The 26,759-nt window shown below is 45.6% G+C and overlaps 1 protein-coding gene across 4 annotated transcripts; it reads left to right on the top strand.

The window, feature by feature from the left end:
- The first annotated feature begins 10,279 nt into the window (after positions 1-10,279).
- Positions 10,280-26,656, top strand: zc3h14 (zinc finger CCCH-type containing 14). 4 transcript variants are annotated; one of them, XM_064991734.1, is made up of 18 exons: positions 10,280-10,468; positions 11,106-11,148; positions 11,309-11,423; positions 11,582-11,622; positions 12,226-12,379; positions 12,650-13,031; positions 13,309-13,499; positions 13,864-13,964; positions 14,111-14,272; positions 15,202-15,285; positions 18,256-18,377; positions 19,450-19,673; positions 21,175-21,395; positions 24,184-24,331; positions 24,545-24,690; positions 25,212-25,291; positions 25,474-25,580; positions 26,014-26,656. In XM_064991734.1, the coding sequence occupies exons 1-18, from the start codon at positions 10,433-10,435 to the stop codon at positions 26,015-26,017; spliced, it is 2,361 nt and encodes a 786-aa protein (XP_064847806.1). In that variant the 5' UTR covers positions 10,280-10,432; the 3' UTR covers positions 26,018-26,656. The 4 variants fall into 4 exon arrangements, with proteins under 4 accessions (XP_064847806.1, XP_064847804.1, XP_064847805.1 ...); XM_064991732.1 differs by having other exon boundaries at positions 10,281-10,468; positions 13,312-13,499; positions 21,172-21,395; XM_064991733.1 differs by having other exon boundaries at positions 10,281-10,468; positions 15,205-15,285; positions 21,172-21,395.
- The last annotated feature ends 103 nt before the right edge of the window (positions 26,657-26,759 follow it).

Below are 26,759 nucleotides of genomic sequence, written 5' to 3'. Positions count from 1 at the left end.
AATATGACCCTTTTCGGTAATGTAGAAAAGGAATAGCATTAACAAATTTCTTCAACTTCTTTAAATTATGTCATTATCATCATTATTGGGGTGACTGTTTAGGGCAAGGGTGTCAAACTCATTCCACGTAGGGCCGAGTATCAGCGTTCTTTTTGGGGGTGGGGGGTTCCTTTCAATTAACTCGGCCCTCCATCAAATGGGTTTGACACGTAGATTAGAGTTTAATAATGGACAATATACCATAGCATCTGCAGTACATTTAGCATTTATTTCAACTCTCTCTCTCTCTCTCTCTCTCTTTGTCATGATCATCATTATTGGGGTGAGGGGTTAGGGCAAGGGTGTCAAACTCATTCCACGTAGGGCCGAGTATCAGCGTTCTTTTTTTGTGGGGGGGGGGGGTGTTCCTTTCAATTTAAGTCCAAGATGACCAGAAGAGTGGTGGAAGGAGTTGGAGTTGGTCTCCTTCCACAACTTCCTCTCTCTCTTTGTTGCCCCTGGGCGTGTTGAGTAGGTCTCCTTCCACAACTTCATCTCTCTCTCTTTGTTGCCCCTAGGCGTGTTGAGTTGGTCTCCTTCCACAACTTCCTCTCTCTCTTTGTTGCCCCTAGGCGTGTTGAGTTGGTCTCCTTCCACAACTTCCTCTCTCTCTTTGTTGCCCCTGGGCGTGTTGAGTTGGTCTCTTTCCACAACTTCATCTCTCTCTCTTTGTTGCCCCTAGGCGTGTTGAGTTGGTCTCATTCCACAACTTCCTCTCTCTCTTTGTTGCCCCTGGGCGTGTTGAGTTTGTCTCCTTCCACAACTTCATCTCTCTCTCTTTGTTGCCCCTAGGCGTGTTGAGTTGGTCTCCTTCCACAACTTCCTCTCTCTCTTTGTTGCCCCTGGGCGTGTTGAGTTTGTCTCCTTCCACAACTTCCTCTCTCTCTCTTTGTTGCCCCTAGGCGTGTTGAGTTGGTCTCCTTCCACAACTTCCTCTCTCTCTTTGTTGCCCCTGGGCGTGTTGAGTTAGTCTATTTCACAACTTCCTTCCCTCTCTCTTTGTTGCCCCTGGGCGTGTTGAGTTGGTCTCCTTCCACAACTTCCTCTCTCTCTTTATTGCCCCTAGGCCTGTTGAGTTGGTCTCCTTCCACAACTTCCTCTCTCTCTCTTTCTTGCCCCTAGGCGTGTTGAGTTGGTCTCCTTCCACAACTTCCTCTCTCTCTTTGTTGCCCCTGGGCGTGTTGAGTAGGTCTCCTTCCACAACTTCCTCTCTCTCTTTGTTGCCCCTAGGCCTGTTGAGTTGGTCTCCTTCCACAACTTCCTCTCTCTCTTTGTTGCCCCTGGGCGTGTTGAGTAGGTCTCCTTCCACAACTTCCTCTCTCTCTTTGTTGCCCCTAGGCCTGTTGAGTTGGTCTCCTTCCACAACTTCCTCTCTCTCTTTATTGCCCCTGGGCGTGTTGAGTTAGTCTCTTTCACAACTTCTGCAAAAATGTTATGCTTTAGCTTCATCCTGAGACCCTATGCTCCACTAGGAGGCTACTGAGACTCTATGCTCCACTAGAAGGCTACTGAGACTCTATGCTCCACTAGGAGGCTACTGAGACCCTATGTTCCACTAGGAGGCTACTGAGACCCTATGTTCCACTAGGAGGCTACTGAGACTCTATGTTCCACTAGGAGGCTACTGAGACTCTATGTTCCACTAGGAGGCTACTGAGACTCTATGTTCCACTAGGAGGCTACTGAGACTCTATGTTCCACTAGGAGGCTACTGAGACTCTATGCTCCACTAGGAGGCTACTGAGACTCTATGCTCCACTAGAAGGCTACTGAGACTCTATGTTCCACTAGGAGGCTACTGAGACTCTATGTTCCACTAGAAGGCTACTGAGACTCTATGCTCCACTAGGAGGCTACTGAGACTCTATGTTCCACTAGGAGGCTACTGAGACCCTATGTTCCACTAGGTAGGCTACTGAGGCCCTATGTTCCACTAGGAGAATACTGAGACTATATGCTCCACTAGGAGGCTACTGAGACCCTATGTTCCACTAGGAGGCTACTGAGACTCTATACTCCACTAGGAGGCTACTGAGACTCTATGTTCCACTAGGAGGTTACTGAGACTCTATGTTCCACTAGGAGGCTACTGAGACTCTATGTTCCACTAGGAGGCTACTGAGACTCTATGTTCCACTAGGAGGCTACTGAGACTCTATGTTCCACTAGGAGGCTACTGAGACTCTATGTTCCACTAGGAGGCTACTGAGACTCTATGTTCCACTAGGAGGCTACTGAGACCTTATGTTCCACTAGGAGGCTACTGAGACTCTATGCTCCACTAGGAGGCTACTGAGACCCTATGTTCCACTAGGAGGCTACTGAGACTCTATGTTCCACTAGGAGGCTACTGAGACCTTATGTTCCACTAGGAGGCTACTGAGACTCTATACTCCACCAGGAGGCTACTGAGACTCTATGCTCCACTAGGAGGCTACTGAGACTCTATACTCCACTAGGAGGCTACTGAGACTCTATACTCCATTAGGAGGCTACTGAGGCCTATGTTCCACTAGGAGGCTACTGAGACTCTATGTTCCACTAGGAGGCTACTGAGACTCTATGCTCCACTAGGAGGCTACTGAGACTCTATGTTACACTAGGAGGCTACTGAGACCCTATGTTCCACTAGGAGGCTACTGAGACCCTATGTTCCACTAGGAGGCTACTGAGACTCTATGTTCCACTAGGAGGCTACTGAGACTCTATACTCCACTAGGAGGCTACTGAGACTCTATACTCCACTAGGACGCTACTGAGACTCTATACTCCACTAGGAGGCTACTGAGACTCTATACTCCACTAGGAGGCTACTGAGACTCTATACTCCACTAGGAGGCTACTGAGACCCTATGCTCCACTAGGAGGCTACTGAGACCCTATGTTCCACTAGGAGGCTACTGAGACTCTATACTCCACTAGGAGGCTACTGAGACCCTATGCTCCACTAGGAGGCTACTGAGACCCTATGTTCCACTAGGAGGCTACTGAGACTCTATGTTCCACTAGGAGGCTACTGAGACTCTATGTTCCACTAGGAGGCTACTGAGACCCTATGTTCCACTAGGAGGCTACTGAGACTCTATGTTCCACTAGGAGGCTACTGAGACTCTATGTTCCACTAGGAGGCTACTGAGACCCTATATTCCACTAGGAGGCTACTGAGACTCTATGTTCCACTAGGAGGCTACTGAGACTCTATACTCCACTAGGAGGCTACTGAGACTCTATACTCCACTAGGAGGCTACTGAGACCCTATGCTCCACTAGGAGGCTACTGAGACCCTATGTTCCACTAGGAGGCTACTGAGACTCTATACTCCACTAGGAGGCTACTGAGACCCTATGCTCCACTAGGAGGCTACTGAGACCCTATGTTCCACTAGGAGGCTACTGAGACTCTATGTTCCACTAGGAGGCTACTGAGACTCTATGTTCCACTAGGAGGCTACTGAGACCCTATGTTCCACTAGGAGGCTACTGAGACTCTATGTTCCACTAGGAGGCTACTGAGACTCTATGTTCCACTAGGAGGCTACTGAGACCCTATATTCCACTAGGAGGCTACTGAGACTCTATGTTCCACTAGGAGGCTACTGAGACCCTATGTTCCACTAGGAGGCTACTGAGACTCTATGTTCCACTAGGAGGCTACTGAGACTCTATGTTCCACTAGGAGGCTACTGAGACCCTATATTCCACTAGGAGGCTACTGAGACTCTATGTTCCACTAGGAGGCTACTGAGACTCTATGCTCCACTAGGAGGCTACTGAGACCCTATGTTCCACTAGGAGGCTACTGAGACCCTATGTTCCACTAGGAGGCTACTGAGACTCTATGTTCCACTAGGAGGCTACTGAGACTCTATGTTCCACTAGGAGGCTACTGAGCCTCTATGTTCCACTAGGAGGCTACTGAGACTCTATGTTCCACTAGGAGGCTACTGAGACTCTATGTTACACTAGGAGGCTACTGAGACTCTATGTTCCACTTGGAGGCTACTGAGACCCTATGTTCCACTAGGAGGCTACTGAGACTCTATGCTCCACTAGGAGGCTACTGAGACTCTATGTTCCACTAGGAGGCTACTGAGACCCTATGCTCCACTAGGAGGCTACTGAGACTCTATGTTCCACTAGGAGGCTACTGAGACTCTATGTTCCACTAGGAGGCTACTGAGACCTTATGTTCTAGGAGGCTACTGAGACTCTATGCTCCACTAGGAGGCTACTGAGACTCTATGCTCCACTAGGAGGCTACTGAGACTCTATGTTCCACTAGGAGGCTACTGAGACTCTATGCTCCACTAGGAGGCTACTGAGACTCTATGTTCCACTAGGAGGCTACTGAGACTCTATACTCCACTAGGAGGCTACTGAGACTCTATACTCCACTAGGAGGCTACTCAGACCCTATGTTCCACTAGGAGGCTACTGAGACTCTATGTTCCACTAGGAGGCTACTGAGACCCTATGTTCCACTAGGAGGCTACTGAGACCCTATGTTCCACTAGGAGGCTACTGAGACCCTATGTTCCACTAGGAGGCTACTGAGACTCTATGTTCCACTAGGAGGTTACTGAGACTCTATGTTCCACTAGGAGGCTACTTTTTTCCCCAAAGCATTTGACATAATGGTTGTGTCAATATTTAATGCCAAACAACTGTTGTGTTAAATGTGTTGTACAACCTGACAGGGGTATGTGGGCAATGTGTGTTTGTTTTTTCAGTTCTCTCCCTCCAGCCCTCATCAAGAGTAGGAGTGGGGAGAATTATATCAAATCAAGTGTGTGTGTGTGTGTGTGTGTGTGTGTGTGTGTGTGTGTGTGTGTGTGTGTGTGTGTGTGTGTGTGTGTGTGTGTGTGTGTGTGTGTGTGCGTGTGCGTTGTGTGTGTGAGACCAGTTCATATACTGTGTGAAAAATTACCTGATTAAATAAAAACTAGTTTTATGAAACCCTTGACTAAGACTGTTGAATCCCTGAAAATATATTTTGTTCCTTCATAGACCGATTGCTTTGTGAGGTTCAACCAACCTTTTGTCTCAGAAAGGGGGTCATTGGTTAATCTGAATAGATAAAGCCTGACAAAATACTAACTCTATATCCTGTGGTCTATATCCTGGGGTTCACCAAGGATCTCTTCCAGTATGAATGGTTTACAAAGGATCTCTTCCAGTATGAATGGTTTACCAAGGGCCTCTTCCAGTATGAAGGGTTCACCAAGGATCTCTTCCAGTATGAATGGTTTACCAAGGGCCTCTTCCAGTATGAATGGTTTACCAAGGGCCTCTTCCAGTATGAATGGTTTACAAAGGATCTCTTCCAGTATGAATGGTTAACCAAGGGCCTCTTCCAGTATGAATGGTTTACCAAGGGCCTCTTCCAGTTTGAAGGGTTTACCAAGGATCTCTTCCAGTATGAATGGTTTACCAAGGGCCTCTTCCAGTATGAGTGGTTAACCAAGGGCCTCTTCCAGGGTAGCCTAGTGGTTAGTGTTTTGGACTAGTAACTGGAAGGTTCAAATCCCCGAGCTGACAAGGTATACTGTCGTTCTGCCCCAGAACTTTTGTTCTGCCACTGTTCCTAGGCCGTAATTGAAAATAAGAATTTGTTCTTAACTGACTTGCCTTGTTAAATAAATGTTAAAAAATGGTTTCCCTCGGGCCTCCTCAAGCATCACCACAGCAGCCAGGCAAATGCTGATGCGAGACTCCAAGCCAAACATGCAGGTTTATTCATAGGGTCACAGTCACCCTAATGGATTCCAATGAAAACCTTGTAGATATAGGAAAAATGATATTCAAAGATTTAAACTTCATTTTTCTCATGATGTATAGCATGTCTCAAATAAGTCAATTTGGGAACCACTATGTCAGACACGTGTCCTCATTCTCATGACAGAAAGCGCTGTGAAAACAATGAATACAATATATATTTTAGGATGTAAACCAGAAATATGAATCACTGTTTATCCATCCTGTTCTGATCTAATGAGATAGATATAGGGTCTTCTGGTATCTATCCCAGTCATGGAGGACAGAAACAGATGTGCCCCTCCCTGAAGACCACTACTGAATTGTGGGTAGGATAGAATATTGTGGTAGTACATCCATTTGACACAGGTTAGGGCATGGTATTTCATGTCAGACTCTTCAATGCCACTTTTTCAACATCTTCGACCCCAAAGGCTGTCAATTAACCCCTTTTAAGCTCTGTCGCTCTGGATTAGAGCATCTGCTAAATGACTACTATGTAAACATGTAAATACCACTCCAGCTAAAAACAGCTGCTGTGTGTGAACCACTAAATAACAAAATATGGAGAGTGAAGTATGGAGCCACTAGAAATCTCCATGACGAAACAACGCCCTTCTCAGGCAGAACATTCAGGTAAACAAATGACCCTCCTCGGGCAGAACATTCAGGTAAACAAACAACCCTCCTCAGGCAGAACATTCAGGTAAACAAACGACCCTCCTCAGGCTTCTGAGATTAGTTGTTTCCCTGTTTGCTACGCAAAGATATTTGACTTATTAAATAGACATAATTTACTGCAATACACTGCGGAACCTTCACAGACCCATTGTAAAATGAGAGGCCTGGCTCCGTAATAATGTGTCCTAGTGCATGAGTGCATGAGTAATAACATGCCTAGCTCCGCCCACTGGGGGCGTGGTTTACAGAATGAACTGTAAAATAATATGCGTGTCTATCATCTTGACACTGTTGCCAGTTATCTCACCACACCGGCAGTGAGTATGCACACAATAGTCAAATAAATATAACAGTGTGATTGAAACGTTTACATGCTTTGCAGGAAGAACAATTTCCCTAATAATCTTGTTTCCATGGACACATCTGAAATCAGTCTATCTGATCCTGTTTCCATGGACACATCTGAAATCAGTCTACCTGATCCTGTTTCCATGGACACATCTGAAATCAGTCTATCTGATCCTGTTTCCATGGACACATCTGAAATCAGTCTACCTGATCCTGTTTCCATGGACACATCTGAAATCAGTCTATCTGATCCTGTTTCCATGGACACATCTGAAATCAGTCTACCTGATCCTGTTTCCATGGACACATCTGAAATCAGTCTATCTGATCCTGTTTCCATGGACACATCTGAAATCAGTCTACCTGATCCTGTTTCCATGGACACATCTGAAATCAGTCTACCTGATCCTGTTTCCATGGACACATCTGAAATCAGTCTATCTGATCCTGTTTCCATGGACACATCTGAAATCAGTCTATCTGATCCTGTTTCCATGGACACATCTGAAATCAGTCTACCTGATCCTGTTTCCATGGACACATCTGAAATCAGTCTATCTGATCCTGTTTCCATGGACACATCTGAAATCAGTCTACCTGATCCTGTTTCCATGGACACATCTGAAATCAGGCTACCTGATCCTGTTTCCATGGACACATCTGAAATCAGGCTACCTGATCCTGTTTCCATGGACACATCTGAAATCAGGCTACCTGAGGGATTTTGACATATGCATAAAAAATCGACAAAACAACATAAATGTTCAACCACAGCAACCATGTTATTTCAGGCATATAAACGTTATTTTCCCAGAAATCACTAATGTATAAGCATAGAGGGAGGCTGACGCTTCTGTTGTTGGCACATGATCAAACACACCCCTGCAGTTGACGTAGCCCCAATAGAGTAAATCCGTATGAATTCAATCACTTTTTTTGACAGCACCCCCTTTTCAATTTGAACGAAACCTTCCATACACATTTGTCCATTGTAGAAATGCTCAGAGAAAAAGATTTGACCTGAATGCCAAAAAACACAGAGATAAACATTTAAGCATACCGTGCCATACCATGAGACACATCTACATCTTCATCACTGGAAAATATATTTTTTTTAAGTTTAGATTTCTATAATTTTTAAGATTTTATTTTATCACTTCTGGAAAACAAACTATAACATCAATTACTTGATGTCCACATCACTAAGGAATTATCATGGTCCACACACATCAACACAGTTGTGAAGAGGGCACTAGAACACCTTGTCGCCCTCAGGAAGCTGAAAATACTGTTTTATGGGCCTTCAGATTCTCAAAAACGTATACAGCTGCATCACCGCTTTGTATGGCAACTGTTTGGCATCCGACCCGCAAAGGCGCTACAGAGGGTAGTGCATATGGCCCAGTACATCACTGGGGCCGAGCTTCCTGCCATCCAGAACATCTGTACCAGGCGGCGTCACAGGAAGACAATCAAAATTGTCAAAGACTCCAGCCACCCAAGTCATAGACTGTTTTATCTGCTACCTCACGGCAAGCGGTACCGATGCACCAAGTCTGGACCCAACAGGACCCTGAATAGCTTCTACCCCCAAGCCATAAGACTGCTAAATAGTTAGTTAAATAGTTAAGCAATAGCGACCCAGATGATTTGCATGGACCTTTTTTGCACTAACCTTTTTGACTCATCACAGACACTGTTGTTACTGTTTATTATCTGTCCTGGTGCCTCGTCACTTTATCTCTACCTATATGTACATAGCTACCTCAACTATCTCATACCCCTACACATCGACTCTGTACTGGTACTCAGTGTGGAGCAGCAGAGTAATGCCTTGGGGATCCATAATAAATACAAATATGTTCAGCAATCTCAGACTCCATGTCATCAGATATGACCTTGTGTTCATAGCTTCCTAGCTTCCTGGTTAGTCTCTAAATTGCTTCATCAAACTTTTTGCCGCACTCCTGGTATCAGGGCCTAAAAACTACAATCCATCTTCTAAATTAGCCTAGTTAGTGCACATCCACACTAGGCCCAAGCTCATTTATCCCGGATAAACTAGGGTCTTCACTAGTTACCGCAGCCACAAAATCATAATTATCACTACTCCACCTATTTCTACAATGTATATTCTTAAAATCTGATTTTAAACACACTGCTAACCTTTGTTTTGGAGGATGCATGACACGACCTTCGCCTCTCCCGAGCCCGTTGGGGAGGTACAGCGATGAGACATGATCGGAAAAGAGGGTAAAATACAAATAATAAAACAACTATATTTAATAAAAAATGTAATAAACATAAAAAAGGAAATGGTTTACCGTGGCGTGACGTTTTGATAACCATGCAAATCTCTCTAGGACATGGTGACTTTTATTAATATACTCCGCTCTGTTTACCCCCCCCAAAAAAATAAACGCTAATTAGCTGCTAATGTGGCCATCATAAAGAACTACAAATGCCATGATGATCTGGATGAGACTGACGAATCGAGGCAAAGATATGAATCTCTCTGGATTAACTATCTAATGTTAGCTAAACATAGTAATTAATACATTGGCTGTACTGTATGTCTTTATATTGACAATTCTGTGAACAGTCATGTGAAAGTTTTAAATTGACACAATTCCTGCTAGAGGAAGGTGTCAGCTCGAGATGACATGCAGGAGCTTGCTGGGATATGCGCGATGTCTACTTTGAAGCTAATTAGTATTTTCTTGACTCTGAGAGTAAACAGAGCCGAATATATTGATAAAAGTCACCTTGTCTGAGAGATTTGCATGGTTATCAAAACGTCATGCCAGGGTAAGACTACCCGACACAAAGACCTTATTTTAAGTGTTTTTAAAATCCCCTGTTGGAAAAATGGATGGTAGAAAAACGACTGTAACCATATATGTTTGACCGCTAGGTTTTATGGGTATTATGACACCTCCACTCTGGAGCTCTTGAGACGGAGCTGGACGTTTCTGAACTGTGACAAACCGGCAACCTCACCCAGCGCGGCTCGATGAGATATAGTGAATTTGCCAACACAGCCAGATGTATAACCTGTTAACAACTAACTATAATATGTGTTAATTAAATCGAACTTCATTAATATGAGTATTCCATAAATATCACCAGTTAATGAACACGATAAAACTCGAGATAAAACAAGTCTATAGATCACAATGACTACAATGAAATGGCTAAATGAATTCCGGACATTTAAGGGTCTTCCTCACTGATGTATAATGAGAATGGGACTTCCTCCTCTCGGGATAAAGAGCAGAGGAAACAAATGAAAAATAATATCGCGAGTGATTTAGGGATAATAAAAAAATGAAGGTAAAGTAATGGTAGCTCATTATTGTATTTGTTCTTTTTTCACCCACAATAAAATAAAAAAAGCTGAAAAAGATTCGGTTGGGCTGTGCCCGGTCCTTATGCTACCGGAAGCGCCACCATCCCACATTGCATTGCGAATGTGTTTGCTATTAGCATTAGCATTTAACATACAGTGGCGTTCGTGTTTTTGTAGGCAGGACGTGTTGGTTTAGTGAATAATAACCTACTTTTTAAATTAATAACGACTCTTATTGTATTAGGTACAGCACACGCAAACATGGAGATCGGTACAGAGATAAGCAAGAAAATACGGGTGAGGTCATTTCGATGCTAGCTATTCGTCTTATTAACCATCATGTTAACGTAGCTAACGCTAGCTAGCTCACTAAACCCATGAGATAATTTGTACATATTTACAAGCAACCCAAATAAATATGCCTATTAAGGCACCCAGTACTGCAACTCACATGTTGAAAGTCCATAACAGTTCTGAGGTGCCGAATAGGAATTTTGTACATTTTTATTTAGACCTTTTGTTTAGAAGTAACGTTAGCTAACTACATACCGGCGGTAACGGTGGTAAATTGAGGATAGCTAACGTTAGTTGCGATGTAACTCAACAAATATGGAGTTTAACGAACACATTTTGACATTAAAGCTTGCAGAGCTGCAGCTTTGGGACACAACATCGGAGTGTGTAGAATGGGAGTTTGAATCGGAGCTTTCTGGCCGAAAAATTGGGTTTCTATCACTGGTTCAGTTATGTCGAAATTTTATTTCAATGTCCAATATTTCAGTTCATTACCCAAACAAGGGGTGGGGAATAGACATTGTTATTGTTTCTACTGCTAATTGCTGCTTTACATTTTCAACCGGTAATGGTACCTAGTAGTTAAGTTGTTTTCTGGCCTAAGACTAGCAATTGACAATATATTGTTATTTTCTCCCAGGCTGCTATCAAGGGGAAGCTTCAAGAACTCGGTGCCTATGTTGGTAAGTGTGAATATTGACATCGGCTTCTGATCTGCAGCAATTAATCTGACTGCTGTTGACATTATATATAAATACAATTATAATATTTCTATGGATCTTGACCTTCTACCAAGGGTTCTAGAATATAATACGTTCTTCTGAATGTTCTCTCTCCCCCTAGACGAAGAGTTACCAGACTATATCATGGTGATGGTGGCCAACAAGAAGACTTCCCAGCAGATGTCTGATGACCTGTCCCTCTTCCTCGGCAACAATACCATCAAGTTTACTGTCTGGTACGTATGCAACCAGCTAGGCCTGGTCCCAGATATTCTAAAGTTATTGTCTCGCTGTTTGGCAGCTACAGCAAGTGTCTTGAGTTGAGAGGATTCTTTGGGTGTAACTTTGTATTTTCTATTTCAATGGTTCTAAGTATGGTGTGTTGTTGTTACAGGTTACATGGAGTCCTGGAGAAGCTGAGGTCTGTGGCAGTAGGTAAGTTCAGGTTACATGGAGTCCCTGAGAAGCTGAGGTCAGTAGGTAAGTTCCAGTGACCACAAAAGGAGAACCAGCTCCCTAGCTGAAAAAGTCCAAATATACTGTATTTTGACTTTTTACTAGGGTGATATACTGTATTGAAGTCTATCACCCTATGTATTTATTTAACCTTTATTTAACTAGGCAAGTAGGTTAAGAACAAATTCTTGTTTACAATGACGGCCTACACCGGCCAAACCCGGACGACGCAGGGCCAATTGTGCGCCGCCCTATGGGACTCCCAATCACGACCGGATGTTATACAGCCTAGACTACAGGGACTGTAGGGGCGCCCCTTGCACTGAGATACAGTGCTTTAGACCGCTGCACCACTAGATTCCCACCCTAGTGGGAATTGAAAGACCTTGAGTCGTTCGATGCCAAAACAAACAACCCCTAAGAGAGGATTTGTAACAGTCTTATCAAGGCTAGGAACTTCACAACACAATAGCATAAAGTAGTCTAGCTATTTGAATGTGTAGTAGAGCTGGCCTTGACAATATTATAGTAGTATATCTACCCATGTATAGCTAAATTGACAATCTCTCTGTGTGTATCAAGAACCCGCGTCCCTGAGGCCTCAGCTGTACTCTGACACTGGCACCTCGTCAGGGAAGAGTGAGTGGAAGGGGGAGGAGTCAAAGGGCCTTGCGGTGTCCAGCTCACGCTCTGATAGGACAGAGGCCCGCGTGTCGAGCTCCGCCCATGAGCACAGGTAAGGGTTGATTTTCAAACATTGATTAGCTATGTATTGAAAAGAAAGGCCATGCTCACTGAAATCAGCATGGTTCAAGTTGGCTTGGATCATATGAAAGACCTCTAACACATTTATTTCATTCAGAAGTTGCTCCTCAGACGAGACCTCAACACCTACATGTGGATCAATTAATTGACGTGAAGCTTTGTCATTTTATTGCAACCAAACAGGGTGAAACAGCCCAGCTCATACTCACACACACACTAACGTCACTGTCATTCTGTCCAGAATGGTCTCCTCAGACAAAACCTCGTCCCGCCTCACCTCCACAGTCAAGCCCCTGATGGACCCTCCCTCCTCCGAGGCCGTCATCGACATCAAGCCCGAGCTAGACGATGACCTCATCGGCGAGGACCCCGTGGACATGGGCGTCCTCCCAGGTCGCCTGCGTGGATCCACCTCCTCCGGAGGAGGACGGGCATCAGCTCAGATCTACAGGCCACCCCAGGGCAGGTCCTCCTCGGGGACAGGCAGGTCGGCGGAGGCCTATAGGTCCTCAGATGGGTCCTTGGGGTCACACAGCAGGCAGCAGCACAGCAGCTATCACCTGGACAGTAGGAGCAGCAGAGACGGCAGGACATACAGAGAAGGAGGCAGCAGCAGCAGCAGGGTGCAGATTGTTTACTTATTACCTTTTATTAAGTCAAGGGCCTTGCTCCAATATAACAGAAATACATCCTTCCTCATTGTCTTGACATAATCAGAGATCAAGAAGTGATTTAGATTGGTGAAAACCACCGTATTGCTTTAATCATTCCAACCAATGAGATCTCTGCTTACTTCAAAAGAAAGAAGGATGCTTTTCTTCTTAATCGTTTGAAAAGGATCAAACTACGTACGGCTTTTCCGTATCTGTCGGCAACCATCTCTGGTCTTGTTGTCTCCAGCAGCAGCAGGAGGAGGCTTCGAGGAAGCGCAAAGCCCCAGTGGTGAGCTCCGTGGTGCGGGTGAACCAGGCAGCAGACGGGGGCCGAGACAGTGATGATGATGATGAGGAGGATGATGATGAGGAAGATGAAGGATACGGGGTCAAGAACTTGTCCAGCAGAGTGTCCCTGCCTTCCAAACCAGAACGCAAGTAAGGGAACGCGCACACACACACTATTCGTCTACCTCTGTTACTCTCTCCTTTCCACACGTTCATCTACTCTGTATGTTTTGCTTCTAGTTGTGTTGAGCAGCGACTCTTGATTCCAGTTAGTTAAAGTGAACACCTTAGGACAGCAGCAGAACTGGTTTCAACATCCCTCCTTTCACATTACTGCTACACTCTGTTGGGACCCCCAGGGGGGTTGTCTGTGTGGTGGGACCCCCAGGGGGGTTGTCTGTGTGGTGGGACCCCCAGGGGGGTTGTCTGTGTGGTGGGACCCCCAGGGGCTTGTCTGTGTGGTGGGACCCCCAGGGGCTTGTCTGTGTGTTGACCCATGTCTCTGTGTTTCTAGACCCTCCCTGCCCCCGGCCAAACAAGCCAACAAGAACCTGCTACTGAGGGCTATGTCTGAGGCCCAGATCTCTATCAACAAGACTGCAGCCTACCTACCTAGTACGTAACTCTCTGTCCATCTGCCTTAAACTAAGAGCACACCTGACTATTAGAAATTACCACCTGTGATGTGTCGTCCTGTTTATCATGACACCCATTACTGACTAAACTGTCAAAAGGAACTAATTGAACCTGTGTTTCCCCAGTACCACAGAGACAGACGGTTCCGGTGGCACCCAGGACACGGTCCACCACTGACGAGATGAACGCAGCCATCCAGCTGGTTCAGGAGCACCTCCACGGCCTGGTCCCCAGGGGGCAGTCTTACACCCCCTCAGAGCCTCAGCCCCAGCCCCCCAGGCAGCTAGGTAAATCCAGACTCCAAGGCCCAATCCCAAATTACCCATAATCCCTATGGGAGAGATGGCTGCCGTTTTACAGTCTCCTAACCAATTGTGCTATTGTGTGTCATTTGTAAATTGTTTTGTACATTTTTTCCGCAACTGTCATTTATGACCGAAAAGAGCTTCTAGATTACAGGACAGCGATTACTCACCTCGTACTGGACAAGTGTTTTTTTTTTCTTTAACGAATCAAGACCCGAAGGATTTACTTCCAACACATGACAAGACCCAAACTCCTGTGATTCGCATGAGAAAGAGACGGAGATATCGGGGACGTAGGTTTTGGGGTGCCGTGTAAGGATCCGATGGCAAGTGGGTAATCTGCCATTACCATTGGCCAACGTACAATCATTGGATAACAAAATAGAGCTACCATCACAAATATCCTACCAACGGGACATTAATATCTTTAATAATGTTTCACCGAGTCGTGGCTGAATTAATACAGCTGGCTGGTTTACGCTGCATCGGCAAGATAGAACAGCTGCTTCCAGTAAGACGAGGGCTGGCGGTTTGTGTATATTTGTAAACAACAGTTGGTTCACGAAATCTAATAGTAAGGAAGTCTCTAGGTTTTCCTCACCCGAGGTAGAGTATCTCATGATAAGCTTTAGACCACACTATTTACCAAGAGTTTTTATCTATTTTTCTTCTATGTTTATACTTCTATATTGAGTACACTTTTCAATTCCACTCAGCTCTCTGTCTCGAGTTGGAATTGGGCCCCATGACTCCTCATTACAGAAGGAGCATGAATGTTTCAGTGTCACGTGCACTATTACAGTGAAATGCCTTTTCTTTTTTTCTTTTTTTTTTTGCAAGCTCCAAATCCAACAATGACATAATCAATATTCCTGCATTGTCCTGACTATGACTGTACTGGTCTCTCCCAGTAGTTCAGTCTCGGTCCCTGGCCTCTCGGCTGCAGTTAGACGTGCCAGAAGACAACATGAGAGCGCAGCACAGTGACTATTTAGGTGAGTCTGTCACATCCTAACTAGAAGTCTTTACGGATCCACCAAGGCTCCAAATAAAATGTTATTAGTGGCGTAGACTTATTTTACAGATTAAATGCTGATGTTTCTATATCTATCAGCAGTAATGCCAAACAAAACAATACACACATTCCCCAAAAATAAGGACGTTTAAAGAAATATCAGAACGAGCAACGTCCGAGTCTGGACTGTACTGAACTAAAATATAAAAAATGTTGCCACAATATGTAAAGTGTTGGTTTCATGAGCTGAAATTAAAGATCCCAGAAATGTTCCAATACGAATGAAAAGCTTATTTCTCTCAAATGTTGTGCACAAATTTGTTTACATCACTGTTGGTGAACATTTGTCCTTTACCAAGATAATCCATCCACCTGACAGGTGTGGCATATCAAGAAGCTGATTAAACAGCATGATCATTACACAAGTGCACCTTGTGCTGCGGGACAATAAAAGGCCACTCTAAAATATGCCGTTTTGCTTATGGTAGAGAAATTAACTCTAAATTCTCTGCTAACAGCTCTTGTAGATATTCCTGCAGTCAGCATGCAAATTGCACGCTCCCTCAACTTGTTTTAGTGGCCTTTTATTGTCAGTATTCAGGCCCCCTCACTTTTTTCCACATTTTGTTACGTTACAACCTAAAATGTATTAAATTGTTTTTTTGCCCTCTTTTTTTTATCTCCCACACAATGCCCCATAATGACAAAGCAAAAACAGATTTTTAGAAATGTTTGCAGATTTTAAAAACTATGACATTTACATAGGTATTCAGACCTTTTACTTTGTTGAAGTACCTTTGGCAGTGATTACAGCCTCGAGTCTTCTTGGGTATGACACTACAAGCTTGGCACACCTGTATTTGGTGAGTTTCTCCCATTTGTTCTCTGCAGATCCTCTCAAGCTCTGTCAGATCGGATGGGGAGTGTTGCTGCATAGCTATTTTCAGGTCTCTCCGGAGATGTTCGATCGGGTTCAAGTCCGGGCTCTGGCAGGGCAACTCAGACAATCAGAAACTTGTTCTGATACCACTCCTGCATTGTCTTTGCTGTGTGCTTAGGTGCATAGTCTTGTTGGAAGGTGAATCTTTGCCCTCTGGAGCAGGTTTTCATCAATGATCTCTGTACTTTGCTCTGTTCATCTTTCCCTCTATTCTGACTAGTCTCCCATTCCCTGCTGCTGAAAAACATCCCTACAGCATGATGCTGCCACCACCATGCTTCACCGTAGGGATGGTATTGGCCAGGAGATGAGCAGTGCTTGGTTTCCTCCAGACGTGATGTTTGGCATTCAGACCAAAGAGTTCAATCTTCACCAGACTAGATAATCTTGTTTCTCATGATCTGAGTCCTTTAGTTGCCTTTTGGCAAATTCCAAGTGGGCTGTCATGCCTTTTACTGAGGAGTGGCTTTCGTCTTGCCACTCTACCATAAAGGCCTGATTTGTGGAGTGCTGCAGAGATTTGGTTTTTCTTTCTGGAAGGTCCTCCCATCTTCAGAGGAACTCTGGAGCTTTGTCAGAGTGACCATTTGGGTTCTTGGTCACCTCCCTGACCAAAGCCCTTCTCCCCCGATTGCTCAGTTTGGTCGGGCAGCCAGCTCTAGGAAGTCTTGGTGGTTCCAAACTTCTTCCATTCAAGAATGATGGAGGCCACTGTGTTCTTGGGGACCTTAAATGCTGCAGAAATGTTTTGGTACCCTTCCCCAGATCTGTGCCTCGATACAATCCTGTCTCGGAGCTCTACGAACAATTCCTTCGACCTCATGGTTTGGTTTTTGTGCTGACTTCCACTGTCAACTGTGCAATGGATACAGGGTGCACCTGAGCCCAATATCAATTCTCATTACATAGGGTCTGAATACTTATGTAATTAAGCTATTTCTATTTTTAAGTTTTAGTACATTTTCAAAACAATCGTAGCCTGTTTTCGCTTTGTCGTTATGGGGTATTGTGTGTAGATTGAGGACTGTTTTGTCCAACATTGAGTGATTAGTGCTTTTTGAGGTTCGATTATATTATAGATTAAATAATTCAAAAGAAATTATGGGTTCATATACTTTTTTTTAGAGAATAGAAATTAAATAAATTAAATAGATTGAAATTATGACATTTATTTTTAGAGCTTTCTAATGGAAAAGCCAAAAATAGTGAACATTGATTTGCCAAAATATTCTGTCTCTGTCCAGGTCCACATTGGGTAGACATCAATGGAAAAATAACTAATTATAGTAAAATGTTACAATTAGTGTATATTACTTTAGTTTTTCTGTCGTTATTTTTATAATTTTTCATCTTTAAATTCTTCTCGTTTCTCCTCAGGAAGTATCAGCCAGACAACGTTCTCTCACTGTACTGTCTTTAGTCATCCTATTTAGATAGGCTAGCCTGCCTAAACATGCAGTCTGACAAAATAATTTGACTAGTTCTTCAAAACTTTTTTAAAAACTCTCTCTCTCCCCGTGTTGTGTACATTCCTCTCTCATACGGTCTGTGTGTATCTAACTTAAAGTTTGCAGGCATAAAAGTGTATCCATCTCTGTCCGAGCTGGAAAGAACAGGCACGATTGATTAGGGTCATTGCTGTTAATTACCACGTTTCTGCGCTGTGAACTAGGTTGCATATTTGCTTCATGAAAAGTAGAACTACCTTCAGCCCGGCGTCCCACGTAGTTCGTGATTCGATTTCTCTCATGAATGATTTGATTTCTCTCTAGAAAAACGGCACGTTGGGCTCACAAAAAAATAACAACGAAATGAAATTCAAGTAATGTAGCTGACATCTGTCAATTAGTTGTTTTTAATAACAAACATTTACCTGCATTTCAAGTTAATCGCTCACCGCAAATAACACACTGGAGAGTAGGACTGTTTAACTCCAGACCAACTCCCTCACGTCTGACTTGTTGTGATTGAACTAACAGAATATTGGTGTCTCACGTCGTCCTTGTGTAGCTCTGGAAGTGGCCGAGGGGAGTGCTCTGAAGCCGTTTGACACACGCTCCTTCATCGTGAGGAGGCCTGAACTGGAGGAGGAGCTGGTTTCTGTCCGGAACAGACTGGGACAACTGGACAGGGTGATGATGATGATGATCATAACAACTTGTCTCCATTACCCCCCCCCCTCCATGTCACCATGGAAATACATTGACAGGCTGAATTCTATGCTGTTGGGGGTGGGGGGGGAGGTTCTACTAGGCTAACATGTGGAATTGTTTTAATATGGCCATACCATAGATCATTTAGCTATTTGATTTAGTATTTTAGGACCCCTTTAGGTATTTAATTTTTATTTTATTTAACCAGGTAGGCCAATTGAGAAAGAGTTCTCATTTACAATTGTTTTACTTTATTGCTTGAACAATTATAGAATTTGGCCTTTACTACTAATAGACCAGAGAAACGCATTGAATAACAAAACAAACAATTAATCATAAGGTTTTGAAGTGTCTGTCCTGAATCTAGGACCGGGGTATTCAACTCTGACCCTGTGAGGTCCGGGGCCTGCTTCTTTACTCTTCTACCTGATTATTAATTGCAGACACCTGGTGTCCCAGGTCTAAATCGGGCCCTGATTTAGACCCGGGAACCACCCACCTGGTGTCCGGGGTCTAAATCGGGCCCTGATTTAGACCCGGGAACCACCCACCTGGTGTCCCGGGGTCTAAATCGGGCCCTGATTTAGACCGCGGGGAACCACCCACCTGGTGTGTCCCCGGGGTCTAAATCGGGCCCTGATTTAGACCGCGGGGAACCACCCACCTGGTGTGTCCCCGGGGTCTAAATCGGGCCCTGATTTAGACCCGGGAACCACCCACCTGGTGTGTCCCCGGGGTCTAAATCGGGCCCTGATTTAGACCCCGGGGAACCACCCACCTGGTGTGTCCCCGGGGTCTAAATCAGCCTCCATTGTCGTAGAGCAAAATGGAGAACACCCTCGTGTTCGTGAGTCATCTTTCCATAGAGGTGTCATATTTAGTTTGTTGATCAAAGTGTTTTTGTGAGACCTGGGCAGATGGCTTGAGACATGAAGATACACGTAACCCCTCTATTGTGATCTCATAGAGAGTAAACGACTGTATTTTTAAAAGTCATTCAGTATAACACAATCCAACCTGAATATCTTATTTTCCATTGTGATCCTGTTAGGTGCCTATGACGAGTAGGCTGGGGTTAGAGGAGATGCCCCCACCTATGAGGAGTGGACTGGAGGAAGTGGCACCTCCTATTAGGAGTAGACTGGGACTGGAGGAAGTGGCACCTCCTATGAGGAGCAGACGGGAGGAGACCACCGTGCCAATGAGGAGCAGGCTGGGAGCCATGGTCAAGGAGGAGATCCAGCCAGCTACTCCACGCATGGTGCAGCCAGCCAGGTATATCATAGTGGCTGCCCTCTTTGTGACTCATAGTGGCTACCCTCTTTGTGACTCATAGTGGCTACCCTCTTTGTGACTCATAGTGGCTGCCCTCTTTGTGACTCATAGTGGCTGCCCTCTTTGTGACTCATAGTGGCTGCCCTCTTTGTGACTCATAGTGGCTGCCCTCTTTGTGACTCGTAGTGGCTGCCCTCTTTGTGACTCGTAGTGGCTGCCCTCTTTGTGACTCGTAGTGGCTGCCCTCTTTGTGACTCGTAGTGGCTGCCCTCTTTGTGACTCGTAGTGGCTGCCCTCTTTGTGACTCGTAGTGGCTGCCCTCTTTGTGACTCGTAGTGGCTGCCCTCTTTGTGACTCGTAGTGGCTGCCCTCTTTGTGACTCGTAGTGGCTGCCCTCTTTGTGACTCGTAGTGGCTGCCCTCTTTGTGACTCGTAGTGGCTGCCCTCTTTGTGACTCGTAGTGGCTGCCCTCTTTGTGACTCGTAGTGGCTGCCCTCTTTGTGACTCGTAGTGGCTGCCCTCTTTGTGACTCGTAGTGGCTGCCCTCTTTGTGACTCGTAGTGGCTGCCCTCTTTGTGACTCGTAGTGGCTGCCCTCTTTGTGACTCGTAGTGGCTGCCCTCTTTGTGACTCGTAGTGGCTGCCCTCTTTGTGACTCGTAGTGGCTGCCCTCTTTGTGACTCGTAGTGGCTGCCCTCTTTGTGACTCGTAGTGGCTGCCCTCTTTGTGACTCGTAGTGGCTGCCCTCTTTGTGACTCGTAGTGGCTGCCCTCTTTGTGACTCGTAGTGGCTGCCCTCTTTGTGACTCGTAGTGGCTGCCCTCTTTGTGACTCGTAGTGGCTGCCCTCTTTGTGACTCGTAGTGGCTGCCCTCTTTGTGACTCGTAGTGGCTGCCCTCTTTGTGACTCGTAGTGGCTGCCCTCTTTGTGACTCGTAGTGGCTGCCCTCTTTGTGACTCGTAGTGGCTGCCCTCTTTGTGACTCGTAGTGGCTGCCCTCTTTGTGACTCGTAGTGGCTGCCCTCTTTGTGACTCGTAGTGGCTGCCCTCTTTGTGACTCGTAGTGGCTGCCCTCTTTGTGACTCGTAGTGGGCTTTCCCTCTTTGTGACTCGTAGGGGGCTTTCCCTCTTTGTGACTCGTAGGGGGCTTTCCCTCTTTGTGACTCGTAGTGGGCTTGCCCTCTGACTCGTAGTGGGCTTGCCCTCTGACTCGTAGTGGGCTTGCCCTCTGACTCGTAGTGGGCTGGCCCTCTGACTCGTAGTGGGCTGGCCCTCTTCGTGACTCGTAGTGGGCTGGCCCTCTTCGTGACTCGTAGTGGGCTGGCCCTCTTCGTGACTCGTAGTGGGCTGGCCCTCTTCGTGACTCGTAGTGGGCTGTCTCAGATATTTATTTTTTTTATACGTTGTTGTTGTTGCAGCAGGTTTCCAGCATGGCTCACTGAAAACAAGCTAAGTAAACAAAACTGTCATTTCCTCCCTCTCTCCTCTGCCTCCCTCCTAGCAGTGAGAAGGCTGAAGCCGCGGGGTCAGCCAGTCCTAAGTTCATTGTGACCCTGGATGGTGTTCCGAGCCCCCTGGGTAACCTAGGAGACTGTGACATGGAAGCAGATGACAGTTATCCTAAACCAGCCAAGACCACCATGCCTGAACCCTCCATTCACCTCGGAACAAAACCCAAACTCAGCATCCACCATAGACTGCAGGGGGAACCACAATACCCTGATGGTAAAGGGATTGAATTATTTATTTATTTATTGGCAAAAATGGTTATAAATAAAAATGAATTATTTTTGCTTCTATAATTAGTATTAGGGTGTTTTATTTTTTATTTACCTTTATTTAACCAGGCAAGTCAGTTAAGAACAAATTCTTATTTTCAATGACGGTCTAGGAACAGTGGGTTAACTGCCTGTTCATGGGCAGAACGACAGATTTGTACCTTGTCAGCTCGGGGATTTGAACTTGCAACCTTCCAGTTACTAGTCCAATGCTCAAACCACTAGGCTACCTGCCTCCTCTACACTCTAACCACTAGGCTACCCTGCCGCCCCTCCACTCTAACCACTAGGCTACCCTGCCGCCCCTCCACTCTAACCACTAGGCTGCCCTGCCGCCTCTACACTCTAACCACTAGGCTGCCCTGCCGCCCCTCCACTCTAACCACTAGGCTACCCTGCCGCCCCTCCACTCTAACCACCAGGCTGCCCTGCCGCCTCTACACTCTAACCACTAGGCTACCCTGCCGCCCCTCCACTCTAACCACTAGGCTGCCCTGCCGCCTCTACACTCTAACCACTAGGCTACCCTGCCGCCTCTACACTCTAACCACTAGGCCTCCCTGCCGCCTCTACACTCTAACCACCAGGCTGCCCTGCCGCCTCTACACTCTAACCACTAGGCTGCCCTGCCGCCCCTCCACTCTAACCACTAGGCTGCCCTGCCGCCTCTACACTCTAACCACTAGGCTACCCTGCCGCCCCTACACTCTAACCACTAGGCTGCCCTGCCGCCTCTACACTAACCACTAGGCTACCCTGCCGCCCCTCCACTCTAACCACTAGGCTGCCCTGCCGCCTCTACACTCTAACCACTAGGCTACCCTGCCGCCCCTCCACTCTAACCACTAGGCTGCCCTGCCGCCTCTACACTCTAACCACTAGGCTGCCCTGCCGCCTCTACACTCTAACCACTAGGCTACCCTGCCGCCCCTCCACTCTAACCACTAGGCTGCCCTGCCGCCTCTACACTCTAACCACTAGGCTACCCTGCCGCCCCTCCACTCTAACCACTAGGCTGCCCTGCCGCCCCTCCACTCTAACCACTAGGCTGCCCTGCCGCCTCTACACTCTAACCACTAGGCTACCCTGCCGCCCCTCCACTCTAACCACTAGGCTGCCCTGCCGCCTCTACACTCTAACCACTAGGCTACCCTGCCGCCACTGGTGTGAGCCTTGACACTCGGGTATTACAATTGTGAAGGCTTTTTCAATGGTTAAACACTTCCACTTGTCAGCACTTGATTCGTCATTATTACTAGTGACTGATCATAACAGCTGAGGCTACCACACCAGATGTTGTTCTGATTGGCTGTCTCTGTATAACAGCTGAGGCTACCACACCAGATGTTGTTCTGATTGGCTGTCTCTGTATAACAGCTGAGGCTACCACACCAGATGTTGTTCTGATTGGCTGCCTCTGTATAACAGCTGAGGCTACCACACCAGATGTTGTTCTGATTGGCTGTCTCTGTATAACAGCTGAGGCAACCACACCAGATGTTGTTCTGATAGGCTGTCTCTGTATAACAGCTGAGGCTACCACACCAGATGTTGTTCTGATTGGCTGCCTCTGTATAACAGCTGAGGCTACCACACCAGATGTTGTTCTGATTGGCTGTCTCTGTATAACAGCTGAGGCTACCACACCAGATGTTGTTCTGATTGGCTGCCTCTGTACAACAGCTGAGGCTACCACACCAGATGTTGTTCTGATTGGCTGTCTCTGTATAACAGCTGAGGCTACCACACCAGATGTTGTTCTGATTGGCTGTCTCTGTATAACAGCTGAGGCTACCACACCAGATGTTGTTCTGATTGGCTGTCTCTGTATAACAGCTGAGGCTACCACACCAGATGTTGTTCTGATTGGCTGTCTCTGTACAACAGCTGAGGCTACCACACCAGATGTTGTTCTGATTGGCTGTCTCTGTACAACAGCTGAGGCTACCACACCAGATGTTGTTCTGATTGGCTGTCTCTGTACAACAGCTGAGGCTACCACACCAGATGTTGTTCTGATTGGCTGCCTCTGTACAACAGCTGAGGCTACCACACCAGATGTTGTTCTGATTGGCTGCCTCTGTACAACAGCTGAGGCTACCACACCAGATGTTGTTCTGATTGGCTGTCTCTGTACAACAGCTGAGGCTACCACACCAGATGTTGTTCTGATTGGCTGTCTCTGTACAACAGCTGAGGCTACCACACCAGATGTTGTTCTGATTGGCTGCCTCTGTATAACAGCTGAGGCTACCACACCAGATGTTGTTCTGATTGGCTGTCTCTGTATAACAGCTGAGGCTACCACACCAGATGTTGTTCTGATTGGCTGTCTCTGTATAACAGCTGAGGCAACCACACCAGATGTTGTTCTGATTGGCTGCCTCTGTATAACAGCTGAGGCTACAGCTCCTCTCGGGTTTCAACGTTGTCTTAAGTGACCTGACTGGGGATGTTCACCGGTCACTACTGTCAATGTCAGCGACCAAACTACAAGAAATCTGTATTTATTTATTTTTCAATGGAAGGAGATTCTGGTAAGGTAAGGAGACTTTGTGCTGACCAAGGTTCTCACTAAACAGCTTTGACACTGCTGGATAAGGTACGAGTCAATGTTTTGTTTGGTATGCTTTCTGTAAGAAACATCGACCTAGCTCTCTGGGTAACTTTCTACAGAGTCGTTTCTGGTCTGGAAAGCCGCCCCTCATCTAAACTCTCATCATGTCGTTCCTCAGTTTCAGAGTTAGGGATGGAGACGGAGGAGGAGGAGGAGGAGGAGGCGGGTCCTGTGAAGAGACAGAAGGTTCTGGAGAGGTGTAAGTTCTGGCCCGTCTGTAAGAGTGGAGATGAGTGCGTTTACCACCACCCTACCACTCAGTGCAAGTAAGAACCGCCTGGCCCAGATGGTTTTCCCTTTGAGTAAAGACCAATAGGCACTCTGTGAATTGAAAATCAAAACAATGTCTGCATTTTAGTCTGTTTTTTTTTATGGAATTGTGGGGTTTTAAACCCTAAAACTACATACATTTATTTAGATTTGTATTGGCTTGACTAATATGTTGTTCCCTCCCACGTCCCCCTCTCTCTTGTGTCTAGAACTTTCCCCAGCTGTAAGTTTGGGGACAAATGCCTGTTCGTCCATCCTAACTGTAAGTTCGACGGCAAGTGTTCCAAACCAGATTGTCCCTTCACTCACGTCAGCCGCAGAGGACCTGCCCCCTACACCCCTCCAGTCAGACCAGGTACAGACACACCCCCTTTAAGCCCCTCCCTCTTATGCTGCATTCAAGGCATGTGGGGGAAACTGAGAGAATGGTACGTGTAAACTGGAAGTGACGAGTCGTTTGCGTTCATGTGCTTTGAACCGATTTGAACGGCGATCGCCAATGGCGAACAAGCTGGGTCAACCATAAACTCAAAGTACAGTTGTCATACTCCTATTATAATGGTAAAGAAAAAAAAACATATGTTTTACGAGATGTTATGAGCACAGCATTAGATTAGGATGTTTTGTATATATATGTTGGTTATTAAATGTGTAAATATTATCAGTTGAGATGTTACCACTTTTTTTTATGTCTTCTACCTTTGTCTGTCTCTAACAGCAGTGTCTTTGTCTGTCTCTAACAGCAGTGTCTTTGTCTGTCTCTAACAGCAGTGTCTTTGTCTGTCTCTAACAGCAGTGTCTTTGTCTGTCTCTAACAGCAGTGTCTTTGTCTGTCTCTAACAGCAGTGTTTTAACGGGTTGTTGGTTTAATTACAGTGCCTCCAGTCCAGACCAGCAGCGTTTGCCGTTTCTTCCCAGAGTGTAAGAAGATGGACTGTCTCTTCTACCACCCCAAGGTCAGAACAATACTCTACAACCATGAGGTTGAAAGGAGTTTGTCCTCAAATACCTGTTTTGAGCTGTTTTGTTATACAATCTTCCATTAGACACTAGTAAGGATTGTCTTGGGTGCTGATCAAAATGTTGCTGTATCAACTTCAAGATGACGTTTTGAACACTGGTTTCTTGTCTCTGTCAGCCTTGTCGGTTTGGAGCCCAGTGTAAACGCACTGGCTGCACCTTCTACCACCCTACTGCCTCTGTCCCTCCCAGACACGCCCTCAAGTGGACCAAGGCCCAGAGCAGGTAACCAGGCATTACATACCTAGCAATACATACCCAGAGCAGGTAACCAGGCATTACATACCTAGCAATACATACCCAGAGCAGGTAACCAGGCATTACATACCCAGTATTACCTACCTAGAACAGGTAACCAGGCATTACATACCCAGTATTACCTACCTAGAACAGGTAACCAGGCATTACATACCCAGTATTACCTACCCAGAACAAACTCTACATACTTAACGTTACCTCTCATAACTTCCGTGGTGTGTTTTTAAAAGTTCGAACACATGATGTTTCATCATCCATTTTGTTACGCAACATCTTTTACTGGTACTTCGAGTCCAAGTAACTTTCATGAGATGCCATTTTCAATCTCCGTTTGTCAATCTCCAAACTGTGTCCTATTTGGTCCTAATGCTCTTCTTTATTTTCCTTGTAATCTTCCTAGCTAGACGACAAGAGTACCTGAGACTGACCGAGTCAAGATGATGTGAAGCTATAGAACAGGGTTTCTCCAACTGGTGGCCCGCTGGCTGAATTTGGCCCGCAGGTGATTTTATTTGCCCCTCCCCAAGTTTTCTGAGCAAAATAAAGTGTTTGTTATTGGACATAAGACTGTAAAAACACCAGCATTTCAGCTTCAAGTGATTTATTATTTTTTTTTTACTTTGGGAGTGTGTACCAAAACTATTCCCATGCATAATGGAGAGATTTGTTTGTATACAAATGTAAGCGAAGTGTGAAGTCATTGTTTTAGTCAAATATATCTGTTTGGGCTTCTTGCTGTCAATTTGCAGTCTACAATAGTTTTATGTTCCGACCCCCTGAACATCCTATTAGGAAAATACATTTGCCCCGTGGCTGAATCTTGTTGATCCCTGTTGTAGAAGATGTGGTTATACTGTTTCGTTATTGTTTTATTCTCTTTACGGTTTAATTATCAACGATCTGGTCGGTCCTTTATTTCATTTTGTGAAACTGACTTTTTTTTTTAACCAGACAGAACTTACAGGGTTTTGTAAAGTTGTTGTACTGCACTTTTTTTTTTTTTTTTTTTTTGATAATGTTGAAAGTATATTAAAATACTCCATGTCAAATTTGCTGGTCTGTGTATTTTCATAACCTCGTCCCCAGGCTCAGTTGAGGGAGAGACCGATCATTACGCTGCTGGACTGACTGGGTGCCACCGCTTAG

The sequence above is a fragment of the Oncorhynchus masou genome, chromosome 16 (genome assembly GCF_036934945.1).
Source record: "Oncorhynchus masou masou isolate Uvic2021 chromosome 16, UVic_Omas_1.1, whole genome shotgun sequence".
Classification (NCBI taxonomy): domain Eukaryota; kingdom Metazoa; phylum Chordata; class Actinopteri; order Salmoniformes; family Salmonidae; genus Oncorhynchus; species Oncorhynchus masou.
This window is presented reverse-complemented; position numbering and strand designations above follow the sequence as displayed.

Excerpts from the sequence above, each read along its gene's own strand:
- zc3h14 (XM_064991731.1), top strand. The coding sequence starts at position 10,433 with ATGGAGATCGGTACAGAGATAAGCAAGAAAATACGG. Across the intron at positions 13,032-13,308 it reads GAGGCAGCAGCAGCAGCAGG|CAGCAGCAGGAGGAGGCTTC; the intron begins GTGCAGATTGTT and ends TGTTGTCTCCAG. Across the intron at positions 15,286-18,255 it reads GCAGCACAGTGACTATTTAG|CTCTGGAAGTGGCCGAGGGG; the intron begins GTGAGTCTGTCA and ends GTCCTTGTGTAG.